At 41.6% G+C, this 20,225-nt stretch overlaps 1 protein-coding gene across 1 annotated transcript; it reads right to left on the bottom strand.

The window, feature by feature from the left end:
- Positions 1 to 7,975: 7,975 nt before the first annotated feature.
- Positions 7,976 to 8,875, bottom strand: LOC117714042 (vomeronasal type-1 receptor 4-like). The gene has a single exon (XM_034510651.2). It carries the CDS (start codon positions 8,870 to 8,872, stop codon positions 7,976 to 7,978), a length of 897 nt encoding a protein of 298 aa, XP_034366542.1. The 5' UTR covers positions 8,873 to 8,875.
- Between the last annotated feature and the right edge of the window lie 11,350 nt (positions 8,876 to 20,225).

Here is a 20,225-nt window from a genome sequence, read left to right as displayed (position 1 = left end):
TCCCTGGACCAGGTAGACTATACCAGGAGAATTGTGAGTTAGAAACTATCTAGAAAGAAATAATCAGAACTTGTCACAAACCAAGTGATCAAGCAACCAAGCAACCAAAACGATTTTTCACAAATATCTATAATTCATGATAACTTTATTTAAATGTCTTACCCTTGTATTTATCCTTCTAGGATTTAACAATTTATCAGACCCTTCTATATGTTTCTGAAATTCTGCAACTCTGTCTCTGAAATACATAAAAAGTCACTTTTTCTTCTTTCAAATGAAATGAAATAAAGAGTGTTGGGGTGGCTATTTTTTCTGATTCTCCAGGAAACACAATAGTAAACTATTTTAGAAGACAGGCTTTGCATTCAGATTGAAGTGTAATGTTTGAATCTCATGCCAAAGTAAAGCAGGAGCAACCATTTCCCTTAGACTCAATTTGTCAATAGGTATGGCAGGATTCGTCCTCCCTGCTACATCCATCTAGGGCAAGATTAAAATCAGCTACTTGTCTTAGCTCACTGCCTGGCAAGTCCAACAGGTAGGTGCTTTGTCCTAATTACTAATACAGCCTTTTAATGCGACAGTTTTCAAAATAAGGAAGTTGACTTATATGTGTGGTATTGTAAGTTGAAATAGGAAAATTTTAGGGGCAGGTGTAGAAAAGAGCACTTTGCTATTAAGGCAAAACACTATTAGAGAGTTAACAGAATAAGTAAAAGAAAATGATGGCTGTATTAAAAATATAGTAAAGTTTAGGCATAAAACATTTTGTGAACCAACTTATGAAAGTAATCTTCCTGATGGTGTCATAATATTAAGAGGTGAAGCTGGAGGCTGATGCAAACACAGTTTTTTTCTTTTTATTTTATTTCTTGAGACAGTGTTTTCTGTGTATTTCTATCTGACTTGAAATTTTCTCTGTAGATCCCATTAGCTTTGAACTCAGAGATCTGCCTGCCTTTGTCTCTTAAGTGCTAGGATCAAAGGCACAGGCCACCAGGTCTGCCTTTCAGAGATTTTCTTAACGCATTGAAAAACACTTCTAACTGTCTAAGTTTGGGCTGGAGAGATAGCTCAGCAGTTAAGAGCACTGACTGCTCTTTCAAGGGTCCGGAGTGCAATTCCCACCAACCATGTGGTGGCTCACAACCATCTGTAACGGGATCTGATTCCCTCTTCTGGTGTGTCTGAAGACAGCCACGGTGTACTCATATAAACAAAATAAAATGTTTAAGAAAAATGTCTAGGCTTTTAGAGACACAATATGAAACCTCAGGGGAAAATCACTCCAGTGTAGTCTGATGCTGGACATGGGGACAGAGCTGCTTCAGCATTTGTGAGGCGACAGCTGGTAGACTAGTCCCAGTCTTTTTGGTATCAGAGGAGTTGAGATTCTGAGGCTCAACCCCTCTCTGATCCTCCATTGCTCAGTAAAGAGAATTAAATGTTTTCTTTTAAAGAAACTGCTTAGCATACATAGGCCAGTGAACTAAAGAGCTGTGAATTCTCCTCATTGTAGAGCCTGTGGTGAAGGTGAGTGCTTGGTCAGGCCTGCCAGGGTAAGGCTTTCTAGTTTGTATTTGTACATCAGGATTCATGTGGTTCTTAGCTCAAAGGAAGCATGACTTCAGTTGTCGGTGCTACCTTGTCAGAAAGGTCTGCATAGTCTTGGTCCCTGGAGCACAGCTTTCCTCTTCCTCTTCTTCTTCCTCCTCTTCCTCCTCCTCCTTCATCATTACCTGTGTTTGTCTCAGAAGTTATCCTAGCTGCCAATAGGGTTTAACTGTTCAGAAGAAAAATGTGAACTCAAAGCAAAACATCAACAAAAGTACTTTTATGCCATCTCCCCAATCCCCTGCCCCTGCCCCCAAAATAACCCACCAAGTTTCTGTAACTAGTTTCCAGTTTCTCCAGTCCTGTCCTCTGCCCCAATTCCCATCTGTGAATCAGCTCTGGGACCCTCGTCTGAGTCTTAGATTGTTGGGCCCAACCAAAAGGTGAATGTGTGTTTGAATGTATGTGTGTTTTAATGCATATTTGCTTGTGTCAAAGTGCTTCTTTCTGTGAGACTCTCTTTTCCTAATTCAATAAAAGTTAATTTCTCCAAGCCTGCCTCTCACCTGGCCAGTGAGAGGTGAGGCTCCCAGACAATAGACAATGGACCTTAACAACTAATCCTTGACTTAATCCCCAACTGGTAAGCAACAGGCAATAATTCCCCTGCAGCCATCAAAGGAGAATAAATATTATTAATACCAATCAACTTTTACTTTCCCATCTACCCAATCAGCTGCCATCCAGAGAGGACCCAGTCCAGGGCATAGCTCCCCGAAAACAACAAAACCCCTAAACCCAGAAAAAACCACAACAATATCCAAAATAAATAAATGAACAAACTGTAGCCAAACAAAAGCATATAAAGAAACTGGAGTCTACCATGCTTTAGTCAACTACCCCTGAACATGAGAGCCACCTTGGAGTGGCTGACATACTTACTCCATGTCATCTCAAAAAAAGAAAACAGATCCTCCCTCTCTCAGCAGGTTAAAAAAAATGACAGTTTACTCTTGTGGCTAGACCCTTATTTATTTATTTATTTATTTATTCATTGTCAAACATAATAAAATAAAATACCTCCCTTCCACTAAACTGGAAGCTATAATATAAACTCAGAAGACCTGGTACAAAACTATGCAGACCCCATGTATCCTGCTTCAGTCTCTGTGAGCTCATGAGAGCTTGGCTCATGTTGATTTGGAAGGCCTTGTATTCTTGGGGTTTTCTGTTCCTCTGTCGCTTCTTTGAGGCTCCCTGAGCTCAGAGGGGAGGGATTTGATGGAGACATCTCATTTAGGGCTGACTGTTCCAGAGTCTTATGGTTCTCTGCATTATGTCTGGCTCTGGGTCTCTTTACTTGTCCCCATCTGCTGTAACTACCTCTATGTGTGAACTCTGCCTGTGGCTGGTTCCTCCATGGAATCAGAAACATGAAACCGTGGCTACTCAGAGATTGTCAACTTTCACCTTCCAATTTTCCCTGACTTAAAAACATCTGTCCAGCCCAGATGGAATAGAACCCTCAATCAAGATTCTACCTCTTATGTATATCCCAAAATAATATGCAGCTATGGCAGGAAGAAGTGAAGACTGGAATCTTAGGTGAAGCTATAAAAACAAACTGTAACTGTCTCATTACCAGTACCATAAGGCAAGTTACCACTCTATGATCTCCTTACTTCATTGCTGTGACTGTAGTCTGTTGGAGAACCCTGCTACTAAGGTTCTCAAATGGCTCTCTGAGCTTGGTGCACAATGGAGGGGTTTTCTCAGGGGGTCTTCCCTTTCTCTGCCTGACTTTGTCTGCAGGGTGTCCCTGAATACAGGTGATTATCCTTGTCTGGAAAATGACCTTGTATAGAGCTTTCTGCAAGGCTGCGTAACTCAGCACACACATCCTGCTCTGGCTTCCCATCTGCATAATAAACAGATGCTGTATTATAACCAATCAGCCCTTCCCACCCACAGAATGTTATGGCCAATTAGCATTTTCACATGTACCCCTAAAAAAGCCCTTATATATTCTATCCCTGGAGCAGTAAAGTAGATTTGTCTCACTGCAGCAGTCTATGAATAAAGTTCTTCATGTCTGAATACTGTCCCCCCCTTACCCCCCCCAGCACAAAGGGCTCTGTTTTCTTTGTCCTCAAGGGCTAGTGGCCAACCACCCACAGGAAGAAGGGACATATAGTCACTGCTTTATGGTAGCCAATGGCCATGTGCAGGCTAGTTCCACTTGACATGAGCTATAGTTATATGAAAGAAGGGGACCTGAATTGAGAAAATACCATACAGTCCAGCTGTAAAACATTTTGTTAAATAGTGATTGATGGGGGAGGGCCCAGCCCATTGCGGGTGGTACCATCCTTAGGGAGATGGTCCTGAGTTCTATACAAAACAGGCTGAGCAGCTATGATAAGCAAGCCAATTAAGGTACCCCTTCATAGCCTCAGCATCAGCTCTGCCTCCAGGTTCTTGCTCTGTTTGAGTTCCTGTTCCAGCTTCCTTTGATGATGTAGAAGTGTACATTAAGTAAGCCCTTTCTTCCCCAAGTTGGTTTGGTTGTGGTGTTTCATTGCAGCAATGGTAACCCTAACTGAGACAGGCCATGTCACTCCTGAAGGAAATAGATCCACCACAAAACTCCTCTATACCTCTGGCTCATACATACATCCTCTCTACTCCTTCTTCCAAAATGGTCTCTTAATAACATTAGATGCTGAATTACAAGCCTATCTCACATTCACTTGGAGGGTATGACAGTAGATTCTCAGAGTTTTCCTTCTTTTGTTTAAGACACAAGAGTGTTTAGCCTTTTTTTTTTTTTAATAAAATATATCCATTAGGAGATTGATTCATATCTGAGACACAGGAATAAACAGTGAGCATCCACCAGGACCAGGATAGTGACCAGGAGCCGCCACCAAGGACACAACCAGTAGCCAGAAGCCACCTTTCAGGCCAGCCCAGTGCAGCTCTCACTTCTGCATTAGGGGTGCTCCTCACACCTCTACTCTGAGCCCTGTGCCTGCAGTTGTCTACATTACTTTGCATTCGGAACTAGAAAGGCCCTGCCGACTGGGATGCTGACAGATGGAACCATCTCTACAATAGATGAACTGTACAGGTTTTCTTAAAGCATTATATGAGGCTATTGGCTTTTTGAAATGGGGGTGGTGAACCAGTCAAGATTTTTCGTCCCAGTTGTAGTTCAGTATACAAGGAATAAGACTTGCAAGTATACCAATGACCTTGAACTGCCTGTGGTGTAGAGACAGGGTGACTCTTGTCTATCCAGATCCCTTAGTCATAAAACAGAATCTGCTATCTCCATCATTTGTTCTGTGTCTGTGTTTAAAGAAAGACTTGAAGAGGAAGAGGCAGGGACCACCTACTCTGACTTTAGTCATGATTTGGGTCAATGGTTTCTCTCCTCACATTTGTGAGATTAACACAGGGAGGAGAAGATCTGGAGAAACTTCAGGGAGTATAAAATATAATCAAGTTTATTTAAATTTGAGAATTGTTTTAAATAATAAAAAATAAAATGAAAACAAAAATAACATATTCACGTCATTTCTGACAGCTGAAGGCTGCATGCCACACACTGAAGGCTCTATTCTTTTTGTATTTAGATTCCATTAGTAAAATCATATAGTCTACATGTTGGTGACTTATTTCATTTAGTATAATGTCTCATAGGTCCATCCTAGTGACACACAGTGTGTCCAGCATAAAGAAAAGATAAACTTTGAGGTGATGTTTATACTAATCCAATTATCAAATCTCTCGTGCATTTCCTGAGTGGCTCAATTGAGTCCCATTTCCTGGTTGCCTTCACTATTCTCTACTTGCTTAGAATTTTCATCATGTATTCAAGATTTTAATTCATGTTATAATCAAGATTTTGCTTTAGTTTTTTTCTAATATACTATGAATTGTAAGGAGAAATTGAATAGAGCAACCCTGTGTGAGTTCATGCCATCCTTGGTCATGCTGTGTCAGCAATTATATTTCTCCTGTCTATTATTTTAAAAACACTTAAATTATTTTAAAATTCATTTATATGTTCCTACATGTGTCCATGTATGCATCTCAGCATGCATGTAAAGGTTGTGGGAACCAGTTTTCTTCTTCAGAGATAGACCAGGCTGTCTGTCAGCAGGTGCTTTTACTCACTGAGTCATCTCTCCAGCCCCCTGTCTATTCTTAATGTTGAACAACTTCTCCATCACTCAGTTTAAATACATCTTTCTTCATGCCTTCTCCATGTTCTTACATTACTTCCTTTATAGTCAAATTACACAGACTGACTGTTTGTCTGGTCCTTTATGTCAGATATACGCAAAAGAGCTGTAAGAATAAGAGAAGCAATGGGTGTTACATACAAGCAAGTAATATGTACATGACAAAGACATAGAGTTGGAGGGATGGTGAGAGTCCTCCCTCTTTTGCAGGGGACCCTAGTTCTAATACCCACTCATGACTGCCTGTAACTCTAGCATCCAGGAACCTAGTATTCTCTTCTGGCCTGTGTGGGAACCTGTAAAAATGTGGCATAAATTCATAGAGACACATACACACAATACACATCATTTATGTAAAAGTTTTGTGTTTAGAGTGCAACCAAGCAAAAAATAAATACCCATTCATCATTGTAAAGTAGATTCATGATGTACCCAAATGTTTGCAGAAGATCTAGTCAGACACGGCAGAGAAAATTAAAAAAAATAAGATGAAAACCTACCTCTAACAATTCAACAGTTTCATATTCAATGATTATATCAATACATAGTTTTCAGAATGTATTTGTTAGATTCTTAGAATCATGTCAATGTTTTATTGTATGGATACAATTTAAGAAATCAAGAAATAAATCCTTCATTTAAATAAATGTAGAATAAGATCCTTTTGCAGTTCTTTGGTGATAAAGACCTGAATGCTGCTGTAGAGAACCCCTGGGCATTAACAAAGGGCAACTGCAATCAATCCTTGGTCTGCTTCAGTCACTTATAAAAGGTGATTCCACATTTTAAAATCAAAATAGGAACTATAGACAGATATAAATTAAAATTTTATTGTGTATTTGATAGTTAGTTTATTCCATATCTGAAGTCTTAATTTCTGCAGAGAACCTTCAAGAATACACCACCAATAAAATGTTTCAGGGTCTTTAAGTTCTGTCACTGGGGCATTGGGCTCCTATTGACTGAATGTGAGAGGCCAAACCTACTCCATCTTGAAACTGGTCTCCATATTAAAAGAAAAAGAAAAGAAAAAAAAGACCTAAAAACTTGGCCTGAGGCTAAACCCAAGCTGTACCCAAGTACCAGGAAGGACCCCAAGGCTTATCCTTGGCCAGAGTTACTCCCTAGCTACTTCCTAAGAACAATTAATCAAAGATTAATCTGATTGTTTCATATGTACTTTCAGTCCATTTGTGATTGTATATGGTCTTGCTTCAGAGCACTCACCTGTTGACTTACTATAATCAATCAATCAGATGCTTGCCAGAATAGACCCCCTCACTTACTTCCATTTTCCATAAAACCTTGTCCCGATGAGAGTTTGGGGCTGCTTCACCAAACCTTCCTGTGGGTCAGAGTTGAGTAAGCCCAAACTCGAGGTTGTAATAAAGAGACCCTAATGTGATTACATCACAACATCAGAAATGGCTCCTTGGTGTTTTTTTTGGGGTTCATGAACACTTCCTGGCACAACAAATGCACAGTACATGTCACTCTTTCACAGTAAAATCTTTTCTGGGAATGGATAATTACAGGCACTTTGAAGTAGCCTAAAATAGCCCCATGGTACTAACATTTAGCAAGTACAAGTTCAGGTTCAAGATAAGGATTGGACAAACATAATTTAATCACTATGAATTTTGATGAGATTTACCAAATTCACCTGCATGCTTCCAGTCATAGTAGTAGTAAAACCAGCTTTAAAAATCTGAATTAGAGCTATTTTCCCAGTGCTGGAGAGAGAACTCAGCAGTTAAGAGTGATGACTGTTCTTCCAGAGGGCACAGGCTCAATGTCTAACAATCACATTGTTTGACAGAAGGGTGTGTTTAATGTCAGTTAGTCAGAGTGCATTTGATGATGTCTTCAAGGAGATGGAGGCTCCAGGCATGAATGTGCTACACACATATACATGTATGCGAACTTTTCATACACAACAAATGAGACAAACAAAAAAATTAAAAAATAAAGGGGTGAGAATATGGAGAATGAAATTTCTATATCACTGCAATTTGCCAAGAGTGCAAGGGTTGAGTTACCAGGAAGATTGTTTGAGAATAACCACATGCTTACACTGCTTGTGGAATTTTGTCTTACCCACAATATTGCAGAACTAAGTGTTCTTTCACACTTTTTAAACATAAACGAGAAAGACAATTCCTTAGTTTCTCTCACTGAGCATGCCAACATTCAAGTATAAATCCATCCCTGTGAATCAGCACAAAGGGGCTAAAAGTTGCATAACCAAGGGTCAGAAATTCTTGAATATTTATCATCAAAAAACTGTTTCTGAACAATAGACTTAAACACAGAGAAAAGGCACAATCTGTCCAGTAGAAGAAAGCAAAACAGAGCATCAGAAGGAGGACACTCTGGGCAGCTCTCAGCTCAGGGGGAGTTCTGTAGAGAAGCTTGGAGTTCTGAAGGTAGAGGACATGCTGGTGGTGCTTGTGGAGAAGAAACACCATGTAGCCACTGGCCCCTCCCATGGCACCCTGGAACACTGCATCTCTCAGAACCATGAATGGGAGAACAATCCTTTTACTTTTCTGACTGTCTAGCACAAAGTAACAATAGTTGTAACCATTCTTAAGCTGTGACATATTCAGTCCTGTACTTGTGATGGAATTGATTATGTCCATACTTATCAAAGCATTGAGTATCCAAAAGAATAGGAAGAATGGAAGGATGTGCCATGCAGACTTTGGCCTAAGTCTGCTCCACCCAGATGTTCTGGGACTGATGGTGATGGCCTGGACCACAGTGAGGAGACTGCTGGTGCAGATGGAGAGGCCACGGGCCACTCTCTCCAGGTAAACAATGATCTTACAGCCTATGTCACCTAGGAAGTTTCTCAAACCAAAAACTGCTATTGTTTTTCGCAATCCTTTTGCAAGCAGAAGTATAATGTTTGTAAAAGCCAAGTGGATAAAAATAAGGTGTATGTTTTTTTTCTCAGGGCTTCCCCACCAACTGAACATATAATTCACAGAAACAGACATGTTCCCCAGAATGCCAAGCATAGTCATGAAGAGTAAAATTGATTCCTTAATAAATTTCAAAACCATTTTTACTTCCTAGGTAGAAAATCTTGTCTCCAGGATGCAAACACTTTTTCAAGAAAGTATTAGTAATGCCAAAAGGAATCTGAAAAACACATTTTTCGTGAAGGAATTTTCTGGCATGCAAGAGGCAGTGGTGGACACATGTAATGTTGCAGGTGAGGTCCCTGAAACTCCTCCTTTCCCTGTGGACTCTGGGATATTGTGTCTTGTTTTGCAGCTGAGTTTGGTAACTTCTAATCAAGTCTAAAGTTTTAAAGATTTTTATTTTTTTAGTTCTACAGTATTCATACTCATTAGCTCCCTCCTGTTAAATTCATGGGGTTGCTTTTAATGTCTATGTCCTGGTGATCTATTGTGTTGTTGGGCTGATCTATTGTGTAACTTTCATGAACCTCGACCTGATGCTTTATATGGGTCCAGGTGACGTCATGACTTTAGAAATGTCAGTTATTGCCTTTCCATAGCTTCTGTGACAAAGAAGTAATTATCACGTGTATCAGTGCATCTTAGATATCACAGAACCATCCTATGTATCTGTCCATAATGAAATATGCTTCAGACAGCAATAGCAAGCACATCAGCCTTCATTAATGGATTTAGTGTTTAATCAGAGAGTAGATCCTGTCAAAATCCCTATAATAATTCACCCTAATTCCTTATGGAAAATATTAACATTTTTCTGCTGCTTTAATGTTTGCTTTCAAGAGTATTACCCCTTTTCTAGTCCTCCCTTCCCCTTTCCAAACTTTAAATCAGATTTCAGAGCAGAAGCTGATCTTCTAATACACAATTCTGTTCTTCCAAATTAGACTGTCAGAGAAGGGAGAGGCCACTCATTTCCTATATTATCTTGGAACTGCTATAGGAAATGATTTTAGAAGACAAGATGGACTTGTGTTTAGATGGACACATAGATGTAGATATTTCTCTATATCTACCAAGCATACAATGACTATAGTTACATATGTATAATATTATGTGATATAATTGAGAGGCTTTAAGGATGGACATAAAAGGAAAACCTTCAAGTTAAGAGTTATAATGTTATTATAAAAGAAAACATGATGCGTTTGAAAAGAGGAAATGCACCAACAGCAAAAAGAACAAACTTTACAAACAGTAGTGGTATTGTTGAAGTCCCAGTGTTGGTAAACATTGAGAATAAAACCAAGAACTTTTATTCATTTTATTTTGAAGACAGAGTCTCCCTATGAAACGCAGGGTATCTTTGAACAATTACCTTGTCTTAGTCTCTTTTGTACTGATGTTACAGGAGTGTGTCATGGTTGTTCCCAGTGCTTGATAGACATCTGAAAATCTTTTTTATCTTAAAGATTCCTTTTAACAAAACAAGAAGGTAACCTTAGGCAAAGACTCACCCAGGGCTCTGTTCTGACTTCAGCCTGAAGATAGTGAAGCCTCAGTATTTCTGTCCCATTTCTATATCTCTAAGAACTCATCTCCTTTGATTTTCCTGGACCCAGGGAGCAGCCTTGTCAGAGTTAGAAGGAATGTGGAGGGCCCAAGACTCACATAAGCTCTTAACTCCTGTCTTAGTCAGAGAGAACTTGAGCTTTAATGAAACTCTATGGCATGGATGAGGGGGTTGAAGATCTTACCTCCCTGTACTCACATGGACGTGCTGCAGTCAGGCTCTGGGGCAGCTCTGGGAAGGTGACACTTGCCAGGTGATATTTGTACTGTCTGGATCTGTGTGGCTCTTGGCTGCCATCAGGTACTGCAGACTTTAGGTTTCAGGTTGTCAGTGTCAGGGGGAAGGAAGGCCACTGCAGGGCTTCAGTCCCTGGAGTACAGCTTGCATCTCTCCCACAGTTACAGCATCTGTTTTGCTCAGAAATCATTTCCAGCTTAATTAGGGTTTAATTGTTTTGAGAGGAAGGATGTGAGGTGAGAAAATGAACAACTAACCAAGTTTTGTGTCCTGAGCTTCTAGCATCTCCTGATTTGTTATCACCTACCGAAAGTGCCAGCCTGTGGCCTGGCTGGGGATTGACTTCTGACATATATACAGCCAAGTCACTTGCTTCTGTTTTGTTAAATCGCTTGTTAGATAGGAATAAAGTAAATGATTCTTGCACCCTGGGATTCTGCCTCCTAAGCAAGTTCCAAGCATCAACCAGGGTACGTTTGGCATTCCTTGTCTAACTGTGTCTATTGGTAGTGAAAGTCTTTGCTGTAACTATTTCATTCCTGCATATTAAATATCATGTAGGACTTGAAATATGAATGCCTCCTCAACCTTGCCCTTATTCTAAAAGCAATCCTAACTTATAAAACTTACTAAGGAGACTTCTGAAATTTATGTGTGCCCAAGAATGTTCCTTCCAGATACTTTGCATTTTAGTGCCTAGGAGACCTTTTCTTTCTTTCTTTCTTTCTTTCTTTCTTTCTTTCTTTCTTTCTTTCCCTTTTTCTTATTTATTTATTTATTTATTTATTTATTTATCTTTTTCATTCATTTTTCACATCCTGATCATATCCTCCTTTCCACTCCCACCCTTACAAATCCCTCCCCGTATTGTCCACTCCCATTTTCCTCAAAGAAGGAGAACTCCCTCCCCCCCCCCCCGCCCCCCTTGGGTACCATCCCTTCCTGGGGCATCTAGTTCCAGCATGACTAGGCACAACCTCTCCCAATGAGGTCCAACCAGGCAGTCCAGGTAGGGGCAAAGGGATCCAATGCCAGGGAAGAAAAACTGAGACTGCCCCTGCTCTACTTGTTAGGGAACCCATCTGAAGATCAAGCTGTACAAATGTGTAGGGGGTTTAGGTCCAGCCTCTGCATGCTCCCTGGTGGGTGTCCCAGTCTCTGTGTAGGAGGCCATTTCTATCCATGTTGCAAAATGATGTAAATAAATGTATGTGCATGAGATTAGAAGTGACAACGTCATTATTTTGTTTATGAAGAGAAGCACCACTGGGTTTCCTTGGGAGATGAATGACTGTTCTCCTTCTGTGTCCTGTGTGATGGTGTCTTCATATGTGTATGTCCACTGAAACATGAAAAAATCTGAAAATGCTTCTGTAAATGAAGTGACAGCTTTTGAAAAAACCAAGATTTCCATATCTTCTATTAAACAAGGAAATCTAGATGTAGAGAAACTAAGTTGTACATTGTATATGTCAGTATAGATAGAAATTAAAAAATAAAATGATTTTCTCTGGTTCAACAAGGATTACTCCTATGATGTCTGTCTGCCTTTGTTTCTTTGTTTCTTTCTTTGTTTCTTTATCTCTTTGTCTGTTTGTTTGTTTGTTTCTCTGTTTTTTGTTTGTTTGTTTGTTTCTTTCTTTCTTTGAGTCAGGATTTCATTGGGTAGTCTTGACTGTCCTGGAACTCACTTTAGATCATGCTGGCCTCAAACTCAGAGATCTTCCTATTTCTGTCTCATGAATTCTGGGAATAAAGGTTACATTGCCACTGCCCATATCTCTGATGTCTTTGCTATTTTGCTTAGAAAACCTCTAAGTTTCTTTTTTTTTTTTAATCTCTGAAACACACACACACACACACACACACACACACACACATGGAATTTTCAAAGAATTTAATAAGGCTATAGCTGTCTTAAGAAAATTAGGAAACAAACTGATTAAGCAAATGGATTAATTTGTGGTTTGGCAAAACAAAGGAGAAAAAAAAAAAAAACCAACAACCATCTTTCCTCTGTTTTCTCTCTAGCAATATTACTGAATGGACCCTTGTGTGGGGTGCTCTCCTCTGGACCCCAAGTTAGGTACTGACCACACACAAACACCAGTTTCTAAACACAAACCAAACACAAAGAGATTCTTTATTAAGCAAGGGAAAGAAACAAGGTAGCTGAATCTGAATCAGGCAGAAACAGTAGTGAAGAGCTTTGTGTTAGTTTTAAGACAGAAAAAGGGGAGGCCTGTGTTATAATGAGCTAGGATCTGTTGGTGAGTTCTGATTGGATATTTTAATCAGGTTCAAAAAATAATGCATTTTGATCACTGGACCTTCATGTGTCTTAGTTTGACCTCAGGAATGAGTAAGGCATAACAAAGGGACCAAATAAGGGAATAAATCTTGGTGACTAGCTTTAGGAATGTAATTTAATGGTTTAGCAAGGGAGATAGGAGCGGGGAAAGGCAAAATCTATAGGCGTGGAAAGGTGCAGTGTCATCAAAGCTGTGTGAAACTCTGTGGAGAGGCAAGTTTTTCTTCTCACAGTGCCAGGGCTTCAGCCTTTCTCTTCCTCAGGGTGGGACTGATTCCTGGGCAAATGTTAATTCTTAGCATTTAAGGTATTAATACTCTTATTGTGAAAAAGGAGGTGACAGTGTCTCTCTTTAGAATATCTGCTCTCCTGCCAGGACAGTTACATCCTGACACCTCTTTCCCTGTTGGTCTCATGCTCATGGCTCCTGGCAAATAGGAGGTGCTGGGAACTTCCTTGACCTGATAACCATGGAAGTGCATTGAGGCACTATAAATGTGGATGATCATTAGTTGTCCCTTTTTTATTTTAGCTCTAGCTTTCTTACAATGGACGGTCATCTCCATAGTTTCTCCAAGTAAGTAATAGTGTTGTAGATGGGTCTGGTGGTGTTTGTATTTTGATGTTAATTCCGCTCTCCTGGGAGGGACTGCGGAAGAGGAGTGAGTCATGTACTCAGGTGACTTCTTGTAAACCATCCTTTAATGAATAAAGGAGCCAATCAATGGATGAGTAGATGGACTTGTGGGTTGGATGGGGAAGAGAGGAAGCAGGAGAGAAGGAAGGCTCTTTTTGGACAAAGATATCGAGAAGGCAAGATGTAGCTACTAGTGTCTCCTGGCTTATATGGTGAATCCAGGATTCGCCACCAGAGGATTTAGATTTAATATGGCTTATAAGATTCAGATTCTAGTTGTTGTGCCCAGCAATTGAGGTACCATCGTTTCTGAACTAAGTTTGTGTGGTGTTTTCCTTCTGAAAGACCCCCGAGAGGGGAAACCCTCACTCAAGTCTCAGGATGTCACAGCCACCCAATAATTCACAAGACACCAATCTAGATGCAATCAACAAGAGGTATATTTCGGAATCAACCAGCTGATGGTCAATCCATAACTTATGCAGGAACAGTGGAATTGACCCAGCGGCTTGGGGGAGGGTGACTTTTAAAGGGTAAAACCACAAACCAGGGGAGTGAGGGGGTAACCAAGGGAACATCAAGAATGCAATTTTGTTCAACCATTCATCTTGTGGTCAGCTAGTTCCTGGAACCACCCAGATGACTTGCATTTTTCTTTGTACCTTTTACCTTGTGGAATGTGTCTCTGTGCTTTGGGCCTTCCCCACCCACAGGTGGGTTCTCTTCCCTGAGGTCTGAGGAATGTTAATCAGCCTTTCCCCTTCTCTCCTAAATATTAATCCAGCAAGTGTCCTCTGACTCAGGAATAATGTACTCCTCCTGGAATGTAGAATGTATCCTAGGGCAGTGAAGACCTAAAAATCTCACATTTAGTTCTGCTTTCTTTGTGGAACTAGTGAACTGGCTGGCGTACATTTTTGGCTAGGTCTAGGGGTCATAAAAACTTTTTATACGTTTCATAAGTTTTCTATATCTCACTCCCCATGTCTTCTAATGCATAGTTTTAATCATAAAACTAAATTTCTGTATCACCATAACACTAATCTTCTTGGCTAGGTAAAGTTCAATATTGTTGACATAGCATTAAGATCTGGACAGCACTTATTCTTTCTGTAGCAAAAGTTACTAATCTATTTAACACACAGGGGCTTATAGTCAGGAGCAAAAGTGGATTAAAAGGGGTCCAGCGGGGGAAGATATCAGAGTAGTTATCTATGGGGATCTGTCAAACCAACTTTCAAACCAGTTTTGTTGCGCTTCTCTTTGTTGTCTTTCTGTCTTTGGTCTAATCTCTCTCTGAGTTTGTTCATAGAGTGTCTAATCACCCCTGAATGGTCTACATAAAAACAACATTCTTCTTTGAGAGCAGCGCATAAACCATCTCCTTTAAGAAACAGTAAATACGTCAACGTCTATGGCTGCTCTTAATTCATGAAAATAATGAGGGGTCTGTACTAGTGCTGTGGTGCCTGTTTTCACACCTGCAGCCACTCCAAGTCCCAGTATGACAGCCAAGGTCAAGAAGATGGGCTCTCTGTGGAAGTGTCTTGGGTACATCTTGAACTCATTTTCAAAGGTATCAGCGGGGTGATAATAAACCCGTGGGACCAGCTGTACAAGTACACAATAATCTTTGGCCTCATCAAAGATAGAAGTGGGTATACAAGGGGTTAATCCTGAACTGCAAGCCCACCATTTATCAATCTTAGGCACTAAGTATCTGTTAGCAGGGGTCCTCGGGCTCTATTCTATCACCTAGTGGTCTCAAAATGTTTCTATTTCTTTCAAACACACTTCCAAAGTTGCCCTATGACTTCTACATACCTCTTGTGGCACACAGTTGTCCACATACACATACATTTACATACATAATATAGTGAAACTGCAAAAGGAACTAATCTATATAACTCTAGATTCATATTTAGTTCTTATTTTTTTTGTGTGTGGGTGATTTCAATCTTGGAATCACAAGCTGTCATTTAACTTTGGGTGTATGCACCCTAAGCCCCAACCTCTAAGGCTGCATCTGGGACATGGTTTAGATTAATCTCTACCTCTGTGCCTCTAGGATGGGGATATCTCAGGAGTCAAGGCCTGTTGCTCTTTGGCCTTGTAAAACAGCAGGTGATCTTGAGCTTGAGGGGGTTGTTCAGGTGCCTGGCTGCTCTCCAGTTGGCATCAGGCACAGGTGCTGGTGAAGTCAGGCAGTTACTCTATTTCAACGGAGGTCAAGATGGTCAACAGCACCAGGAACAGCCTTTTAATAGCCTGAAAAGTCATTTGGGTGGGGGGGGGGGTGAGTCAAGAGCTGGAGTCAAGGGAGTAGGGATCTCACACAAGAGGGGCATTCTGTGTTTGGAACAGGGACAGGACATGGGACACCCCAAAGCCAGAACCAGTTTCTGAGGGCAATTTAGTTAAGGTCTCTTTTTAGGGTTCTGTTTATTCTTTCTACCTACCCTGAGCTCTGGAGACAGTATGGACAATGGAGCTTCTAATCAGTCCTCAATATCTCTGACAATTCTTGACTTACCTTAGAAACAAAAGCAAGACTGTTATCTGATCTAATTACTTCAGACACTTGGAACCTCGGGAAGATTTTTTTCTAATATCTTCTTGGTTATCACAGTAGCTGCTTCCTGCTTGGTGGGAAAAAGCCCCAACCCATCTAGAGATAGTATCTATAAGTATTAGAGGGTATCTATATTTTCTTGGCCCAACTTCTACAAAATTTGCCTCTCAATATACAATAGGCTGTTCTCCCCTAGGCATTTTTTCTATTTACTCTAAGTCTCATAAGCCTTTGTTTGCTGGCATACCTTACACTGTTCTATTATCTCTCTGGCCCAAAACATGAGGTCCATTATATGCTTTAGATACCTTGACTGGATGCGCTTATATCTTAAGGGTCCATCTGTGCATTTAGCCTAGTAAGTCTTTTGTTTGTTTTCTGGGGAGTATAGTTCTCCCTTCTTGTGTGTACCATTGCCCCTTTTTCTCTAGGTAATAATTGGCAGGATGGCTAGCAATCTGAGTCTTTTCTTCTTCTGTGTGTTTTAGGTGAGGCCATTTCTTAATCCAGTCTCAATCTCCAGTGGGTGTCTCTTGCAGGCCCATAACTGGGACAGGCTCTTGTATAGCCATTTCTTAAGCCACTTGATTTGTTTATTGCCTCAGGCCACTGAGTCTCCTCCCTTCTGGTGTCCTGGGCAACAAATACTCACAGTTGCTGGCTTCATCAGGGCATCTAAGAGATCTAAGATTTCTTCTGATGTGAGCAGTCCTCTCTCTTGGTATATAACCCTATGGACATGGGCTGTGGCAAAGGCATACCTGCTGTCCATGTAGATGTTGATTTTCTTGGCGGCCCAAAGTTTCAAGGCTGCTTTCTGCACTGACGAGCCCATGGGTGGGGAGTCAGCCCAGATGACATTTGTGTCGTCTACCACAGTAGCACCAGCTTGTCTCTGACCAGTGTGGAGAAAACTGCTCCCATCTGTAAAGCAGGTTGCCTTGGCTCCCGGCATGGGTCAGTAGGAGAAGTGTTTTCTCTACCAGTGGGTTCTCTTTTTTGGGCCAGTTAGTTGCAGCCCATCGGGTAGGAAGTGTATCTGGGCCCCCATCCTGGGGAGTAAGTCTCAACCCAACAGAAGGTAGGGACGGTCTGGGATGACCATAAATGAATGGGATACCCAGCCCATTTCTCAGTCCACCATTTTTCAGGTATTCCATGAATACATTTTGGTATCAATGGCTCTTTGGAACCAAGATCTTTTCTTGGAAACGGGGCCATTGGCTTGGAGGAGGACTGAGTGTTGAGTCCCTGTGTCCACCAAGAGTTGGGTGGGTCCAAGCCCCATCTACCCCAATCTCTGTCTTTACACAGAGCTAATACCTTCGCCATTTGGGGGTGTTTTTCTCAAGGCCTGGGATTTTCTGACCCTGGCTTCTACTTGTTTGGGCACTCTTGGGCCCCACAGCTAGCTCCTTTACTTGTAATGTGCACACTGATCTTTTTCAAGGAGTTTTCTACCTCCCTTTGATTGGAGTCTCTCTTCTCTGCTTTCTCTTAACTACTATAGCCAAGCTTTTTTATAAATTGCTTTCTTGTCACCTTTCTTTTTCCTCATCTCTCTTTTACCTTTTTTCTTTCTCTTTCTCTTTCTCTTTCTCTTTCTCTTTCTCTGTTTTCTCTTTTATCTTTTTCTTTCTCCCTGATATGGTAGACTTCTTCAGCAACTTACACTAAACCTTTTAATGACTTCTCTTATAGTCCCTCTAGCCTCTGAAGCTTTTTTTCTGGTATCTAATAGCCTTGTCTATACTGACAGAATGTCTCTGTGAGCTATTCTAAAAAGGCTGTGGGCAACTCATCTGATCCCTGCTTAACTTCATGTGTCTTGGTCAAAATTAGTGGGGTCTCATGTAGCTCTCTCAAGACCTGCCAATGGAATCTGGCATGGGCTTTCAGGTGCCCCTTACCTTCTGCCACATGAAGGTCTCAGTCAGATCTGGTCAGAAGTAACCCGCTGTTGACCACGGCCTGGTCAATTGATGGTGTCCCCATGTCTGAGGGAATATTTTTTTTTTTCAGTATCTTCTCTTGCTCTTTAGTCCTGAAGAGCACTCCTGATAGCCAGAACCTACATGGGTCTTGGGGAAGAAAGGCCTATCTCAGGGGAAGGGTGTTCTGCTAGATTTATCCAGGTAACTGTATAAGGCACTTGGTCTGGGTGCCCGAGGGTTCTTGGCCTAAAGATTCTTTTCTCTATTGCTTTGATCACCTGTACAAAGGTCTTTATGGGTGGCTACCCTAAGCAACTAACTTACTCTTTTTTACTATAAATTTGTATCTGTACCAAAATGGAGGCCTATTATTTTGGCTCGCTGACTCAGGACAGCCTGTAACTTTTATAGCAGGCGACCTGCCCGACCTGCCTGCAAGCAGTTTTGTTGGTTCAGAGTTTCTAAGCTGGAGTCATGTGACTTGTCTCAGCACTATTCACAATACATATATGTAAAACTCTCAGGTGAATAATCTTGCCAGAGCTGTTTTGTCCAGCTGCCATGTCTCAGGGAAGATGTCTTTCTCTTCTGTCAGGTTCTTAATCACCTGGGCCCTGACTATCTTTTTGTAGATGTCCTTGTATTCTTTAGCAGCAGACACAGAGAGTGGGGAGCAAGAGATGCAGTCACTGTGTTCCTCCCCTCTGCCACTACAAGGGACCAGAGGCCAAGTTCCCCACAGGCGGCAGGTGGGAAGCTGCCAAGCTGCTACAACAGTGACCCCGAGGTCCCCAGAACAGGCATGAACATAAAACTAGGCAGCTGTCATGCGCTGCTCCACCGCCTCCTCCGCTGACAGCAGAGGGACAGAGCTTTCTTCTCTTGGCTGCCAACTTGTATGGCCGGGTGGTTCAAGGGCACTGTGCTAGGGGAGCTGTGAGCTGTTGCCCACTGAGTGCAGACTGGGTGAGGGCACCCTCCATGCAGTGTTACCTGGAGAACACCCTACGTATGGTGGGTGGGCTGAATTGAACTGTGGTGCCCCATCACCAAAAGACCTGCCTCTGCTCTGCTGCAGCTCTCTTGTACCGCCTCTATCTCTTTCTTTGACAGCGGCCAAGTAACTTTCTTTTTAACTTAGAATGTTTAGCATAGTAGATTCAGTCCAAAATAACATCAGCCAAAGTCCAAGAACACATAGAACAACAACCAACACACAGTTCACCAAGCAAACAGAGAAAAACAACACAGACAGCTCACCCCTGTCATGGGCTGTGCATAAACCAGGTGATACAGACAGTTCTCGCCCCATCACAGGTACAGAAACCAAGTTATACAATCAAGACATAGAAAAACTGCTGGTGGGGGACTCTAATAACCAGACAACATGGTCAGCCAACACTGGACCTAATTTAACAGATTCAGACAACTTGATCAGCCTATGCTGGACCAAATCCAACAGATTCAGATGACCTGGTTAGCCTATGGGGGACCAAATCTAACAGATTTCTAACACCACCAGCAATGAATAACACAAACCAAATTAGACACAGACACACTGCCACAAGAGGGGGATTGTCATGGTCTGTCCCATTGTCACAAGTAACATAAAACACAGACAGAACAAACACACAAAGAGACTGACAAAGTTCCATCTCAATTGTGAGTGCCAACACCACTCCAGAAAAACAGATGGCTGGGAGGTCTCTTATGTCCCCTCTACCAAGAGGACCACTGTGTCCTCCCTGGCACTCAGATGGGAACCTCCCAGGCATCCCCGGGGTCCCTTTCCTCCTGTCTCCCAGGGTTCAGCAGCTGGTGATCCACCAGCACATCTGCTGATCACCTGTTTGTCTCCTCCTGAGACAGAAATGGTCTGCTGCCTCTCTCGAGACAGAAACGGCTGCCAAACTGAAAGTTCACTTTTCAGAAAACAGACAACTCAGACAGACAGGTACACAGCAACAAGACAGAAGACAGCGGGTGAAATCTTACCTCCAAGTGGGTTCTTGGAGATTAAGGTGGTCACAAATCCCAGACGAGCCCCCAAATGAAGACTCTAAGAGGGGAGACCCTCATTCTAGTCTTGGAATATCACAGCCACCCAGTAACTCGCAAGACACCAATCTTGATTAAAACATCAAGAGGCTTTATTTTGGGATTCAGCTAGCTGAGGTCGAGACTCATAATGAGGAATGTCGATCCAAAGGCCAGGAGGAGGAGGGTATTT

The sequence above is a fragment of the Arvicanthis niloticus genome, chromosome 8, assembly GCF_011762505.2.
Source record: "Arvicanthis niloticus isolate mArvNil1 chromosome 8, mArvNil1.pat.X, whole genome shotgun sequence".
NCBI classification, from domain to species: domain Eukaryota; kingdom Metazoa; phylum Chordata; class Mammalia; order Rodentia; family Muridae; genus Arvicanthis; species Arvicanthis niloticus.
This window is presented reverse-complemented; position numbering and strand designations above follow the sequence as displayed.